Below are 15467 nucleotides of genomic sequence, written 5' to 3'. Positions count from 1 at the left end.
TGTTTCACACTGTTCCATTGCTTTTTTTTTTTTATTCATTTTGAGTTTTCTGCTTTTAGTTTGACTGTCAAAGCACTTTGTAAACTCTCAGCACTCAAAAGTGCTATATAAAAACAAATATTATTAAAGTTTATTAGTATTATCATCAATATGTGCATTTACAGGGAGCCACAGAAAAGACAGTACGACTGGGGAAATGTATTCATGCTTTCTGGTTCGTAAGAGCAATCGGGCTGCAGAGTTTTGAATAAGTTGCATATTTGTAAGTGTGAAGTTGGGGTTAGGGTTAGGGTAGAGTTGTGGGTTGCAGTAGTTGATGGTGTGTGAACAGAAAAAGCATAGAGAAGTGTTTCTTGGTCAGTAGAGCAGAGTAAACTCCTCATCCTGGAAATACTTCTAAGGTCTGAATAAAAGATAACACCGGTACTTTTGACAGAATCCTTTGGGGCAGCCGCACAGTCTTAGAAATTAAGTGCGAGAGGGGATTATTCATTTAATTTTCCTACCCAGAATCCCCCCGGCTGGTCTGAGGATTCAATCATCTATCCAACCCTCCAGTCCCAAGTGGCGCTTCTCTACTCTTCAGACTATCATGTTCTTATTGGGCTCTGTGGATAAATTCACGGGAGCAAGCAGCAAAGATATTTATGTCGGTCTTAAAGCTCTGCAGGAGTTATCAGTCCATTTAGAGACGGCCGAGGCTCCGCGGGCACTTTGTCATGTTGCGTAACCGATGGACAGATGTGCTGCTGCTAAAAGGTTTTTAATACGGTCAATGTCATCCTCACATTAGATGGGAAAGTTGTGATTTCTGTTGTACGTCGGGAGGTCACTGATGGCTCATTCAACACTATGAAACAACTCATTCAATAACACACAACACTCACTTGTAGCTTTAAACGAGGCACACACCCCATAGTTATTTATTTAGTCTGGTCAATAAGAGTTTGACAGGGATGACAGTGCCATAGCGGGGCAGCAATCACAGATAATCAGACATCTGCAAGGCCCCCAAATATACATACATACATCCCATAATAACATTACAGAGGGAAAGATGACTGACTTTGTTTATGATCCACATTACATGCAGCAGCTGAACAGATTGGAAATACACTGACAAGATCATCGACAGTTATATTTTACATTCTCAGTGTGCAACTAATTATTAGCCCTTCATTATAAATTGGATACATGACTCCCTTTTTCAAAATCTCTGCTGCAAATCATCCGGACGTAACTCAGATTTTAATGTGTTCTATACAAATTGTCATACCGACACCAAAGAGAGAAAGAAAATACTGTGAAAATGCATACTAGATTAACAGTTTGCATACATTCGATTTTCATTAGCTCCATTTGTTAACGTGATTCAATGACAGGTTTGTACTGTAAATAAAAGGCGTCTGTCCCTTGGTCCTTCTTTCTGTCCATCCGTCCTCCAGCTCCATCTTTGTTCTCTACTCCTTCAGCCAGGTGAGCAGCTGAGGTGCGTAGTAGGTGATGATGATGTCAGCACCTGGAGTAGAGAGCGGGGGAGAATGATCAGCTTTTTTTTACAATTGGGGTCAAATCACATCACATTTATTTGTCTTCTACAGAACAGGTTTACTGGAGCAGTCTGGTGGTTAATTGCCTTGCTCAAGGGCAACTGAACGGCAGTGGTGGATGTTGTGTTGAGAGTGTTCATTCACTCATTCACTTTCCTCACCCAATATAGAGCCTAAAAAAACAATCATTCATCAACACTTACAGCCATTTCTAGTTGTCCAGGATGTTAAAGTGTGCCAACACGTTTGGACAAAACTTATTTAAAAACAGCATATATATATATATATATATATATATATGTTTAAATGCTTACTGTATGATTTTTAGAACAAAACATGCTAAACATTTTGGAATACTTTATTTTGCAGTTGGCATATATATAAACAATTATGGTCCAACTACCTCTGTCCTCTCTCCCATCTTTCCCCCCTTCTTGCCACTTTGTTTTTTTATTATGCTGCTGAAAACACAAAGTAAGGAAATGCTGTATCTATGTGTCTATTTATTTATCCAATATATATTTATTTATCCAGTCATCCATCCCTCTCTCCAGTACTGACTGAAGTGTTTTGTAGTCCTGTGGCATGCATTCCTAGTGATTAGGGCTGCAACTAAGTAACCATTATTTTCATTATCAATTAATCTATTGATAAGTTTTTAGATTAATTATTCTATAAAATGTCAAAAATAATGACGGATTAAAATGATGAATTTACTATCAATTATTGACTCTAGCCTCCCCTCCCTCTCCTCTCACCCGCCCGGCGGAAAGCCGTCATGGCCTCCATCACGGCGGCCCGCAGGTCGAATGCTCCGGCCTGCGCTCCGTGCCACATCATCGCGAACTCCCCTGACACATTGTACACCGCGAGGGGGTGATGGGGGTGCTGAAGAGAGTCAAGTGGGAGAAAAGAGAAGATTAAAAACAAATTGGATACTCCGTCTGATATCCACAGTGATATTTAAAAAGTTTAATACCACATTCACTGCAGTCAGAAAGGAGGAGCGAGTCAAGTAACCGTCAGTATAGGAGACAGGGAAAACCATGTAGTATTGTTAATAATTTAGTTGGGTTTAAAATTTAATTGGTTAAAGACCCCATGAAATGGCATCTTGACTTCTATATTTTGCCCCAATATAATGTGGACATAATTTGGGGAGGGATCATTCAAAAGCCTAAACCAATTGGAGATCTATAAGGGAGAGACAGAAGAGTTTTATTTGATGAGAGAGCAGAGGGGCCGAATTAATTAAAAAAATCTGTGATGGTTTTATTGGTTGGCATTTTTATTGACGCCTACTGGTGCAGCATCAGGTCACCATTACAGATACTCTGTTTTCCAGGAAGTAAAAGTAATGGGAGTTAATTTAATTTCACTTCATAGGGATTTAAATAGAAAACTGAAGTAGCTACAGACCTTGTCCTTGACTTCTCTCACAATGTCCAGGTACGGCAGTCCGGGTTTCACCATCAACATGTCAGCTCCTTCTCTCACATCTCGCTCCTGAAGCACAGAACAACAGCAATGTCTCATATGGTTGCTTCAACACAATACCTGTGATCCACACACACACACACACACACAAGCTTACCACAGCTCGGATGGCTAGTCCCCTTGCACCAGGTGGCAGCTGATAGCAGCGTCTGTCCCCAAAAGCAGGTTTGGACTGTGCAGCATCTCTACACACAAACACAGCAGGGAGGTTCAGTCGATTATCATTTCAAAGCTCTATCTCACTTACAGTATGTGTAACAACTGATCTTGAAGTACATAAACTCACCTGAAGGGACCGTAATAACAGGAGGCAAACTTTGCACTATAGCTCAACACTGAAACCTAGAGAAAAAAAATGCAGGCAAACTAGTTTTTAAAAAAAAAACATTTTGAGTGTCAAAAATAGTGGAGTTGAAGAGTATGATCGCTTCCTTGAGATGATTCTGAGTGATTTTACAGTTTGTAATTTTTCTGTACACATATGAATCTCTCTTAAAACTGCAGAGTCTTTCACTGATTTACCTTGTTGCCCAAGCCATTGGATATCAGAGCTTGTTTTATGGCTCTCACTCGCCCATCCATCATATCAGAGGGAGCAATGATGTGACAACCTGGAGGAGGGACCAGAAGATCAAGTCAACAGAGAATCTTTTTAATATTATCACTTTTTTGTGGCATTTTTGCCTTTATTTGATAGTCTATGGTGAAGAGAAGCACGAATGAGAGGGGGATGACATGCGACTAAAGGTCCCGAGCCAGCTTCGAACCCCGGATGTCACAGTTACATGGTCAGCGCCTTAGACCAGTGGTTCTCAACCTTTTCTACTTGTGATCCCTTAAAATGAAGCGATGTCTACTCACGACCCCCAACATAGGCTGCATATGCAGTGATGAACAGTTCAGTTGGGTGAACAGTTCACCCAAAAAATTATTTTCCCTTATCAGGTCATTTCATTTGATTATCAGAGGAATCCTAGAGGCTGAAAACTATTCAGTATTTCAGAAGAAAAAAGCAAAAATTCAAGAAAAAAAATTACACAGGATAATACATTTGTACAGTAGAAATGTTTCTTTCCTGTCCCATAAATCATCTCGCGACCCCCGCAAAATAATCTCCTGCCCGCCAGTTTGAGAACCACTGCCATAGACCACCGAAACACCAGGATGCTCCAACAGAGTATCTTTATAATAATTGGGAACATTTTAATAGATCATTAAAACCAAAAAGAAGCCAGAAGCCAGAGTGGCGTTTCATAATTGTCCAGCTCCAAAAATAGAATAAATGTTAACAAAAGAGAACAGAAGACTAACCGGCCTGAGCGTACGCCAACGCCACTTCTGCCAGGCGCAGGCAGCTGGCGTCGTTGTTCAGAGTGCCGTCCTCCTCCAGGATACCTGCAATACAATTGGGGAAATTAATTAAAAAAACCATTATGATGCAGCTTCATTTGTTTACTGTCATGTCTGATGCTGTGTACGCATAATGAGAAGAGGGAGATACTGACCGCAGTGTCCGTGCGACGTGTACGGACACAAGCACACGTCGCACGCCACCAGCAGGCCGGGGAACAGAGATCTGATCTTCTTCACCGCCAGAACTGCTGGTGTGTCGCCTATGTCCGCGCCAGAACCCCTCTCATCCTGAGGCAGGAGGAGGAGAGATGAACGTGTGTGTGTGTGTGTGTGTGTGTGTGTGTGTTCCTGTACTTCTATCTTTGTGAGAACCAATCTGAGTTTTAAATCTTCAGACTGAGGACATTTTTGCGAGGTGAGGTCATTTTGTCCGGTTCTTCAAAGGGGTTGTTTTAGGGTTAAGACCTGGTTTTGACAGTTAAGGTTAGAATTAGGATTAGGTTAAGGATGTGTGTGTGTGTGTGTGTGTGTGTGTGTAAAGCAACAGGTTTACTGCCACTGAGATTTGTTTCCATAGCCCATATGTGTATTTGAAAAAAAGTACATGGCTAGTCTAGCTTCACACTGTAAATTCATTACTCATTCAAATTCAAACTCATTACTCAGAAGAAGGAGAATAATTTTACACTCTTCAACTGTTTATACTGGTTTTGTGAGCTGAATATGCAGGGACTGTGGTCTATAAGATGTGTGAATTGGGTTATTACATTTGTTTATAACAGAAATGGCAATTGGCCATAGGTCAAGAATAGAATGAATGGTTTGTTCCCTCAAACCATTGCTAACAAATACTTGACATGAATAGAGAAGGAAGGCAAACAAGGTAGAGTAAAGTACTGCACAGCACCATCAATACAGTATGACACATCAAACTGACCAAACAGTGGAAGTAAACATTTCTTCCCCCCTTCCTGGAGTATGAATCTCCCTAAAGCAGCCATTTTGCAGTTTACATACCTTTGCTACTTTTGCAGGCACGCCAAAAATCAGCACACATTTTAAGCCATTCTCCACAAGCGGGCGCAGCATCCCCTCAATCTTGTTCACCCCATATCTATGGAGAAGTAAAAAAATAGAAATATCATACAATTGTAACATAAAGACAATACAATTATCAAGATTATGCTGGAACGCTTGGAATAGTTCAGCAATATCGCACGACAGGGAGTGCTGATACACAGCAGGGACTCGAGTGTGATATTGCTTTTATACAACAGTTCTATAAACAAAGCTATTTATATATATATATATATGGAAAAAAGAAAAAAAAAAGGAAAAGAAAAAAAAGAAAGAAGAAAAAAAAGGTAGGCAAGTCATTTGAGACATCAGATTATTTTTTTTATTTTTTATTCGTCTCCACCAACAAAAAACAGTTCTCCCAGGATTCCACTACCAAGTGTTGCCAAGCAACACATAACTGTTTCTATTAGAACACCAGTAAAGCGGAGTGATACATAATAGTAAAACGTCCCAGCGCTGTTGTACTGTATGTCAGCAGCAAGGTTATTATCGTTAACGAAAACTAACGAAATAACGAAATAACGAAAACTAGGTGTGAAAAAACATTTTCGTTAACTGAAATAAAAATAAAAATGAGGCTTTACAAAAAAAGATAACTAACTGAAACTGTATTGTGTGTTTACAAAACTAAAACAAACTAAAATTATAGAGAAAACGTCTTTAGTTTTCGTCTTTGTCAATTTATTTCATACATAAGCCTAGTATTTTAAATTTTTGAATCTCACCCCTGACAAATACCCCATATTACAAAAAAAAGACTGAAACTAAACTAAAACTAAGCATTTTGAAAAAATAAAAACTAAACTAGCAAACCCGCTTTAAAAACTAATTAAAACTAAACTGAAATTGAAAACAAAAAGTCAAAACGAAATAAAAATAAAAAATAATGAAAAATGCAAAACTATAATAACCTTGGTCAGCACTCCTGTCTGTATGAATGTCTCCTGTCCAATCAAATCACTCGACCGGAACTAACTGTTGTACATTAGCAGTGAATATGATCCTCCTTGCCAAGAACTATCCCAGTTTCATTCAAGAAAAAAAAACACAAGATGAAAAATCTTGCTCTGCGATTCAAATATTGACACGATAATTTCACATCTCAAAAAGGAATTTCAAGCCCGGCGCGAAGCTCAGCCCCCGTGATTTTCCTGTGCTCAAATTTTTCTGTGGAGACCGAATCACAATTACAAAAGGACATGTGGAGAGAGAGGCTGGTTTTTGTGAGGAATAAAAGGACTAACGGATTCTCTTCTTATCTTGGTCCAGGCCCAGTGTTTGGCTCTGGCTCCGCCCTGCCTGGCTGATTTTATCTGAAGGAAACACCCAAACCCTCGTGGCTCATGCCTGCACTCCAAAATAAAACAACCGGGTCAATTCTCACCGTATGTTGTGTGATTTTTATTTTTATAACACTTCAGTCACCCCATTATGCACAGTGCAATTAGGAATTTATTTGCATATCCCTCATGTACATGTACACATTCCAGGGGTCAGAGTGCAGGGGGGCGTCAGTGAGCGAGTTTACATGCATACTAATAAACCGATCATAAGCAATTCCCTGATTATTCAGGTAGTCATGTAAACAGCATAGTGCAATTTCCTTAATCATATAAAGGCTGTTATCACATCATTAGAAACCCAATTAACACAGCTAGGTTTTTGCCCAATCTTTTGAATTATTCAGAGCATGTATAGCCTTAGTCTGATTTATTTCGTTCTTTTACATCTGTAGAAGGAATCACCGCGCTCACCCTTGCTTTGTTTAGAGTAGAAAACAGATGGTTTAACCCACTTCTTTTTGAGTGGGAACCATCTGTTATCTACTGAAGATTTTTTACATCTGCACATCTGCTCAAATGTAACCAGATAGAGAACAACCCCGGAAGTAACAGCAGGAGAGCGTTTGTTAAAGTGTTTGTTTTTTTAAACTATAAGTAGTGCAACGTAATGAGACACAGAAACCTGACTGCATGAAAATAAGATGCGTGCGGCACCATGTTCAAAATCCAAAACAACCAGCGGGAAGTTTGAGTTTTACATCACTTCCTTAAGGAGAGAAATCCAACTATGACTGATTCACGTAAACCGGGCTTTTCCCTGTTATCACATTACTAGAGCGCATGTGAATGCATCAATCAAATCACTGCCCTAAACCTGACTATTCCCAGTTACCGGATTATTAGTGTGCATGTAAACACACTCAGTCAGGAGGCACCTTAGCAGCAGGTGGGGGTTCAGTATCTCGCTCAAAGACACTACAACAGTCAGGAACAGATGCGTTTGTTCTTGTGAAAATCAAACCTGTGACTTTTCTGTTTACGGGACGGTCTCTCTAACCATCAGGCATCTAAAATGAGCAGCATGGTGGTATCAGTGGTAGTTGTGACTCTTACCTGGCCTGTCCCGGCAGGCTGCCGATGGGCTCCACTGCATCTGCACTGTCTCTGTAGGGAAGAATGACAAACAATGCAGATTTATCACAAATATGAACCAAGATCAACTGTTGACCCTGTGACTAGTCGAGTTATGTTTATTTAGATAGCCCTTTATCATGTCTGAAAGGGCTTTATATACCATCATATACATACATCACTATATACTACATCATATACATCATACATATGCAGTACATTGTATACTACAACAAACTACAACAAACAATGCAGATTTATCACACATATGAACCCTTCGACTTCTGTCACATAATCCTTATATTTTCCCCTGAGTTTTGTGCATCTCATACTATTCAGTGTATCTTCCTCATGTCACACTGGACCACTGCAGTGTCGGTCATTCGCTTGATTTCCCCCCTGACAGCTGCAGCCACAAAGTGAAGTCCTGGTTGTCCCTGTACTTAGGACTGGGCGATAATTCAATATTATCGTTTATCGTCTTTCGGTGGAATCATATTGTCATGATATGGTGATTTTTGGTGATTCGTGACACACAATTCTGCTGTCTGAATTGATGACGAGAAGCAAATTTTATTTAAAAACTCTGACAAAATTAGATATGGTAGGAATATGATTCGAAAATTTTGTTTGACATCACACCTAACTACCATTTGGTTCAATGGGATGAACATTACTAATTTGATTATTTTTACGTGTGATTTTGCAAATGTGAGCCGTATCGTGACATATATGAAAAAAAAACAACAACTCATAGTTATCATGGTATTGATTTCAACCATATCTCCCAGCCGTATCTTGTACCATGTGTATCAGTATGTAGTGTGAAACACCAATGACAACAAAACAAATTCCCATACACTTTTTTTTTACATTTACTTGGTGATTTTAGTGATTCCAACTAGGGCTGGGTTTTAAAAAAATCAATTTTCCGATTTAAATCGATCTTCATTTGAATGATCCGATATCGATTCATAAAATCCTGAGATCGATCTTTTAATATATGCCTTTTCCCGTGGATGCTTGAAGCTTGAAGCTACACTGCACTAAAGAAAGCACTTATCTGGTCACTCTCACTGACTGTAGAGTCTGCAGAGTTGCACAACTTGCACTGTATTGTGTTGACTGCTGTAGTGTGTTGGTCATGTTAAATAAAAAGTACATTAATATAACTGCTATGGGGTCAATTATAAATGTAAACATTAATATTTTAATAAAGCACCAGGTTAGAGGGTTCCTTGTACAATTTACAGCATTAGTTCTCTCTCTTAGATCTCTTTCATATCCAAGCAAAATTGGTATTGTACCTGAAATATCCCTAACCGAATCGATATTGAATCGAATCAAATCGGAAATCGAATTGAATCGGGACCTTGTGAATCGGAATCGAATCGATTCGGGAAATCAGTGGCGATACCCGGCCCTAATTCCAACTCTGATCACTTCATTTTCTTTTTAGCAGTAGAACAGAGAAATGTTTACGTGATGAAGATTGGGTAGATGAGGTTGTCAGGTCTTAGGTCCGTGGCGCAGCTCTGCCAGTGTCGGAGCGTTGGGTGGAAATATCCACTGTGGAGGAGCGAGTCGGCTGGCGTCTGCATCTTTTTCCCTGAGAGAGAGAGAGAGAGAGCGAGAGAGAGAGAGAGAACACAGAAAGTGAGAGAGGGAACAAATCAGGCACTAACATGTCTTTGGCATACAAACACAGCAAAAACACTTTTCTCACATAGCCTACTTCTGCTTCACCAAACTTAATCACCGTTCAAACTGACCAGGCATGCGTGAAGCTGCTTCTACTAACAACTGCTTGGCTCTGCTGCCTCACTGCAGTTAACAGGCTGCAGGTTTTTACACAGTTATTCAATTCAATTAAAAAAATGAGCTGAAATTACTGCTCCTTTTTTTTTTTTTTGGTTGATGCACCAGCAGCTTTAAGTTTGTCACTATGCATTTGTGATAATAAATGCATTATTTTGGCTAGATTGTTGAACTTTGGAAGGGTGCAGAACACTCTTTGACTTTTTCTTTTTTTTACTACTTCATCTGAACTTTTTCCATTCACCTGCAACAACACTGAGTCATTCTTCTAGTTTCACACAGCTGAATAACATAATAATGTTCCTGCATTACGAATACACATTATCTGCAATGCTGTGATAGCCAGACTTTCTTCAAACTCACACATAGTCTCGCATAGTCTGATCTCACTTTTTTTTCTCACTTTTTCTGCAAGACAGGCATGCCTCTTGTATATGAACTGAAAAAGGCTAGAGGAAATACCAAACTTTAAAAATGGTAGCGTGACCAGGAAGTGAGCGTCATTGATTTGGTGAAGCCATAACACAGTCATAAGGTCATAACCGCTTTAAAAAACCTTTTTTTTTAATGCACATGTACAGTTTTGGCATTTTGTCCTGCCAGTCAACTCGCGTGCTGTTCCTGCAGCAAGCTAACGAGTTGCAGTTAAAACATTTCATCTGTCACTTTGGCGGAAATAGTGTTGAATTGTTCCCTGTACAAGATGCAACTATGACAAACGCCCGAGCAAGTAATTTCATACATTTGCGTTATTACTACCCGCCAACACACATGAATCAATAAAGACGGTGTGCCTACCCTTGGAGATGTGTGTCCGCGGCTTCTTCACGTCAGTCAGTGTGAACGCTGGTCCTCCTCCTTCTTCTTCTTTGGTTTATATCGGCGTTTGGCAGCCAGCGTTCAGGATGCATTGCCGCCACCTGCTGACCTGGAGAGACAACCATCTGTCAACCCCCTGAAGCTGAAGGAAACCTCTTTTCTCTCTTTTTTTTCCAAAGTGTTTGTATGATTCTCCACCCCTGGCTTTTCTTTCGTGTTCTTTTGTTTGTTATCTGCTGTTATGAGCATATTGTTTACTACTGATGTGTCTGTGTTTTGCTTCATAAAATTGATCATTTACTATACAGCTGTCACATCAGGCTCGCAGGATTTGAATGCTGATCTTTTTTTTTTTTTTTAAATTACCACAAGCACACTTTCAGTCTTTCCCTCTCATATTAAGCATAATGGATTAATACTTGTTCCACTGTCTCCATGTCCTGACATCTCCTTACATCTTCCTGAAATAGCCTATATAAGCTATAACTTTTTTTTTTTGCCTTGCGTGATTCCTACTTTTTTATTGCAAAGAATACAAGAGAACAAAACACATATAATATCAAGAGCACATAAACCTCACTACATAGGCTAGCCTAGAGAGGGATATTTAGGCTAACTGAAGGAAATTTATCGAGTAGCCTATATTAACAGTGAGCACTGCTTTTTTGTTTTTACATTTGGGAAAAAAGGTCCAGGTATTGTTTATTATTATAATAAACAAATTAAACGAAGGCCTACTTCCCGTCGACTTGAATATCTTCCAAATAAAATAATAGGCTACTTTAACACCAAAGAAAGCATTATTGTCCTGTTGATGGTTTGAAATAAAATAGTATGTCCTTTTTTGCAAAATGTCCAGATGATATTCAATCCGTAAGACGTTGCACACCTAAAAAAAAATAACATAGTCATTCCCAACATAAACTACGTCTCAATGTGATGTGACCATAGGCTGTAAAAGGATGTGTGACATTAAAAAAACGCACATTGAAACACAATGACAAGGCAAAAATATGTGTACATAGCAAATTTTTACAAGGTAGACTTTATGAACTACTACTTCTTTCAGTGTACTTGATTGACAGGAACTTGTAATGTTCGTCCCTATCCTTTAATAGACTGTAAATAAAGGTTTGCACTACAGGAAACTGGTTCTTTCGGCTACCGTAGAACGACTGAGCGCTCTTCTCGCGACACTTTTCAGACAGCGAGAAAAAAAAAATAAAGCAACAGAGCTAACTTGCGACTTGCTAGCGTTGTGCTGACACTTTCGCAACCAGGTAAGTAACATGGAGCAGCAAGCGTCCGACTGTTGATAAGGTAAAGATATTTAATGTCACAGTAAAATACAAAATCATGTGTATCTGTGTTGTATCCGTTACTTGTGAGGCTGATTGTTACTGTATCATCGCTCACTGTCTAACGTTAGCTTACAATGATGGCTACGAGGTTCGGCTAGCGTTAACTTGCATATTGTAGCTCGATATCATCGGCATATGATGTAGGTCGAGTAGATCTGTATCACACTATTAATCATGAATTGAAACAACCAGATCACTTGCGATCAAACTGAGGCTGATCAGGCTGATTGATGAAACTGTGACAGTGAAATGAATTGATTGTGAAAACTAGAATAACTGACCTCACTAGTATTCCTAATTCAGTGAGATGTAGGCCCTATCTTCTCTAAGTTACAGACGGTGTGTGAGTGTAACGTTGTGTCTTAGGTGCCTTTGTGTTTCATATCAGTGTTGACTTGATTTCTATCCTGTTTTGAATGTTGTGTTTCTTCTCTCGTCCAAAAAGCAGAGGGTCAGACTGGCTGCGCTCTCTACTTTTCGCCTCCTCTGCTTCCAGCCCTCACATGGTGAATTCAAAGATGTTACCAAGGGCAACCCCGGCCGTCTCTGTATAGCACTTCGCCGCTGCCGTCAGCGCATTCCTGCCCAGGCATCGTCAGCGACTCCTCACCTCCGCCCTCCCCACCCCTGAACCTGGAGCTCCACCCCTCCTAACCAGGGCGAGTGCGTGACTCGGCCTCAGTCAGTCCGTCCCTGGTTGAAGACCCCGCCCGCAGCCTCTCCCTCTCCGCCCTCCTCGGCCATGCTGTTCTCCCTGAGGGAGCTGGTCCAATGGCTGGGCTTCGCCACCTTCGAGCTGTTCCTCCACCTGGCGGCTCTGCTGGTCTTCAGTATGCTGGTCGCGCTGCGGGCCGACATGTTCACCCCCACGCTGAGCTGGTGGCTGGTGTTCGTCCCGCTGTTTGCTGCGGACGGCCTCAGCACCTACTTCACAGCCATCGTGTCCATCCGGCTGTACCAGGAGAACGAGAAGCGGCTGGCAGTGCTGCGGCTTCTGTGGGTGTTGACGGTGCTCAGCCTGAAGCTGGTGTGTGAGGTGCTGCTGTGCCAGAAGCTGGCGGAGCAGGAGCAGGCCAGAGAGCTCTGGTTCGGCCTCATCGTCTCACCTCTTTTCATCCTGCTGCAGCTGCTGATGATACGAGCGTGTCGTGTCAACTGAGGACAGGCGGCTAATGATAGTCCATTCACATCACCAACAACATAGAAGCAGAAAGCACTCTTCATCAGCCATTAGAGATTTAGAGCATAACACTGGTATAATTTTGCTTTTGGCTCATTGCCAACACTAGTGAAGTAACACTGGAGACTTTTTCACACACACATTCAGCGCATTTCAGTCACCCCGGTCTCCAGTTTCCTACATTTGTATTTCTAAGGTCAATCAATTTAAAGAGGCTTACTGCTTACATGAGTCGCAATCCATCGTTGCAAAAAAGAAACAGACAATCTATGTGCGTTGCTTTATAATGTTAATATAAATATGTTTCATGTTCAGCAGTGCACTTAATTCTGGTGGCTGAATGAAACTTGAGACAGTGGGCAACCTTGGAAAAATAGTTTTGCCTCATTTCTTTTCAGCCCTTTTTTGTCAGGATGGATTATGCCTCTCTTGCAAACAGTCCAACTACAATTTGTTTTGTTGCTTTTAGGAATACAGATGTCTAGGCCTGAGTCACAGGTGATATGGGAGGTTTAAATGTAAGTGTGTATGTGGAACTTAGCAGTGCTTCACTAATGGTGTGACCCAATGTGGACAGTGAGCCATGGGCAAAATTATACTGGTGTTATGCTTTAAGTGTGCATGTGCACACCACACACCCGCAGACATGCACACACTGAATGGAAATTCATGAACTGGTAAAGCCTTGAGGCGGTAATGCACAAGTCAACTTTTTGGGCAATTCTTGATGGGCAACAGTGCCCAAGGAGTTGCCTCAGCCCTGCCCTGCCTCGGCATTGTTGCTTTGTTCACATAGGCACACATTGTTGCCAGGAGAATTTGTTTAGATTCATGATCTTGTGTCTCACTTTCTCGCCTGTTGCTGGGAGCATTGCTCAAATAATTGCCCAAAAATTGCAGTCGGGGTCGTCTGGACAACAAGATGTCGCTCCTGATGCTGTTTGTCATCTTATAATCTCATCCTAACACAGAAGGACTCAACTGAATGTGTTTTCCTTGAGCAGTCAAGTGTGTGCACAAGTCTCCCCTGAGCACTGCTGTTTATTTGTACAGTATGTAATGTATTTGATCTGTCATGATCCTACCATATGTATGTACCGCATGTATTTAAGGCCTCATTTTAAAGGTAATTCCTAATGTGAAACCGTGTGTAATATATTTGATTCTGGAAGGAAATGCACCGAACCTTATTTATGTTCTTATTTTCTTATCTTCTTTCATTGGTACCCATACTGTCATTTGTATATATGTGTGTAAATAAACCATCGACATTTATCCCATGTGCACTTATGAAAACTTCAGTCTGGTTTTAGACATAGTTAGGGATGTTCAGTCAGTTACTGGGTCATTTGTCTGTGGCCTAAAGTGTAAAATCAATGCCAGATGAAATATAGGCTTCTGTGGTGATGAGAACATTTCGCCACAGGGAGGCGCTGTTTACATTACATATGGGCGTGGTAAACCGTAATTTAATTTCCAGCTTTGAAGCTGATTTTTTTAGAGAAGGAAAAAGGCAGATTTGACCAGAGAGTAATATATATTAAAAAGTAATAACCATAGCTAAATCAGATTGGTTGGATGCATTTGCGTGTGTTTTCCTCTATCAATATAAACAATAAAAAAAAATAGAGGAGCGATCAGGATGGTCAAAACCATTCTGGAGACAAACTGCCTTCCTCCTTGTTTTATTAGTGTTGGACTTTACTCAACTTGGTCTGTCTCTTTCTCTCTTGGTTCTGTTTTATTACAGGACTTGTCTAACTGGGACAGAGTCTCAATTTAGCTTCTTTTTCCTGTCCTGTGCTCTTTGGGCCTCCCTGTTCTCAGTGACGGCGTGCTGATAAATGTTTGATGAGGTACAGTAATCTCTTAGTACCCAAGAATAGCCCTCTTAATGCCGATTCATTTACTTCTTAATGTGTTTACTTCAACCGGATTATCGACAGGTGGCATCATCGGCCTTTATGATGAATGAATATAGACTCCCTTCGGCACTGGAGATATTTTTATATATATATATAGTAACACTATAACACATTTTAGAAGGAAACGTATCACAACTAAACTATAAGATTTCATTGGAATATTATGGGAGATTAAAAACAATACCATTAAGTACCAAAAGGTAACTAATGAGTAAAGCTGACACACTATAAATCCCTATAGGATTAAGATAATGTAGTGATTATTCATTGGATCAGATGAAGAATTTGTTGTCTTCTTGTAAACCTATCATCTTTGAAGTCCTATTGGAATATTATGTGATGCCATAGGAGATTAAAACACAAAAAAACAAACAACATTAAGTAAGAAAAGGTCACTATTGAGTACCGCAGACACACTATAAGTCGCAATAATATATATAATAATAATATAGATTTTTCAATGGGTGCAG

The 15467-nt window shown here is 40.3% G+C and overlaps 2 protein-coding genes across 4 annotated transcripts; one reads left to right on the top strand and one right to left on the bottom strand.

Annotated features, from left to right (window-relative positions):
- Nucleotides 1-897: 897 nt before the first annotated feature.
- On the bottom strand, nucleotides 898-10575 carry alad (aminolevulinate dehydratase). The gene is made up of 12 exons (XM_071534087.1): nucleotides 10511-10575; nucleotides 9377-9503; nucleotides 7877-7927; nucleotides 5418-5514; nucleotides 4553-4688; nucleotides 4359-4442; nucleotides 3570-3658; nucleotides 3334-3389; nucleotides 3145-3232; nucleotides 2970-3056; nucleotides 2309-2438; nucleotides 898-1519 (listed from the first exon to the last, which is right to left on the bottom strand). Exons 2-12 carry the CDS (start codon nucleotides 9493-9495, stop codon nucleotides 1461-1463), a joined length of 996 nt encoding a protein of 331 aa, XP_071390188.1. The 5' UTR covers nucleotides 9496-9503; nucleotides 10511-10575; the 3' UTR covers nucleotides 898-1460.
- Nucleotides 10576-11738: 1163 nt separating this feature from the next.
- Nucleotides 11739-14595, top strand: tmem203 (transmembrane protein 203). Of its 3 annotated transcripts, none has more exons than XM_071534099.1 (2): nucleotides 11739-11851; nucleotides 12338-14595. In XM_071534099.1, exon 2 carries the CDS (start codon nucleotides 12635-12637, stop codon nucleotides 13049-13051), a length of 417 nt encoding a protein of 138 aa, XP_071390200.1. In that variant the 5' UTR covers nucleotides 11739-11851; nucleotides 12338-12634; the 3' UTR covers nucleotides 13052-14595. The 3 variants fall into 3 exon arrangements, with proteins under 3 accessions (XP_071390200.1, XP_071390202.1, XP_071390201.1); XM_071534101.1 differs by having other exon boundaries at nucleotides 11746-11811; XM_071534100.1 differs by having other exon boundaries at nucleotides 11764-11851; nucleotides 12341-14595.
- Nucleotides 14596-15467: the final 872 nt, after the last annotated feature.

Source organism: Centroberyx affinis, unplaced genomic scaffold (assembly GCF_046629955.1).
Source record: "Centroberyx affinis isolate AG114_WGS23_722 - 3 ecotype Tasmania unplaced genomic scaffold, CSIRO-AGI_Caff_v1 ptg002483l_1, whole genome shotgun sequence".
In the NCBI taxonomy this organism is placed as follows: Eukaryota; Metazoa; Chordata; class Actinopteri; order Beryciformes; family Berycidae; genus Centroberyx; species Centroberyx affinis.
The sequence above is the reverse complement of the archived record's forward strand: the minus strand, read 5'-3'. Positions and strand labels throughout refer to the sequence as shown.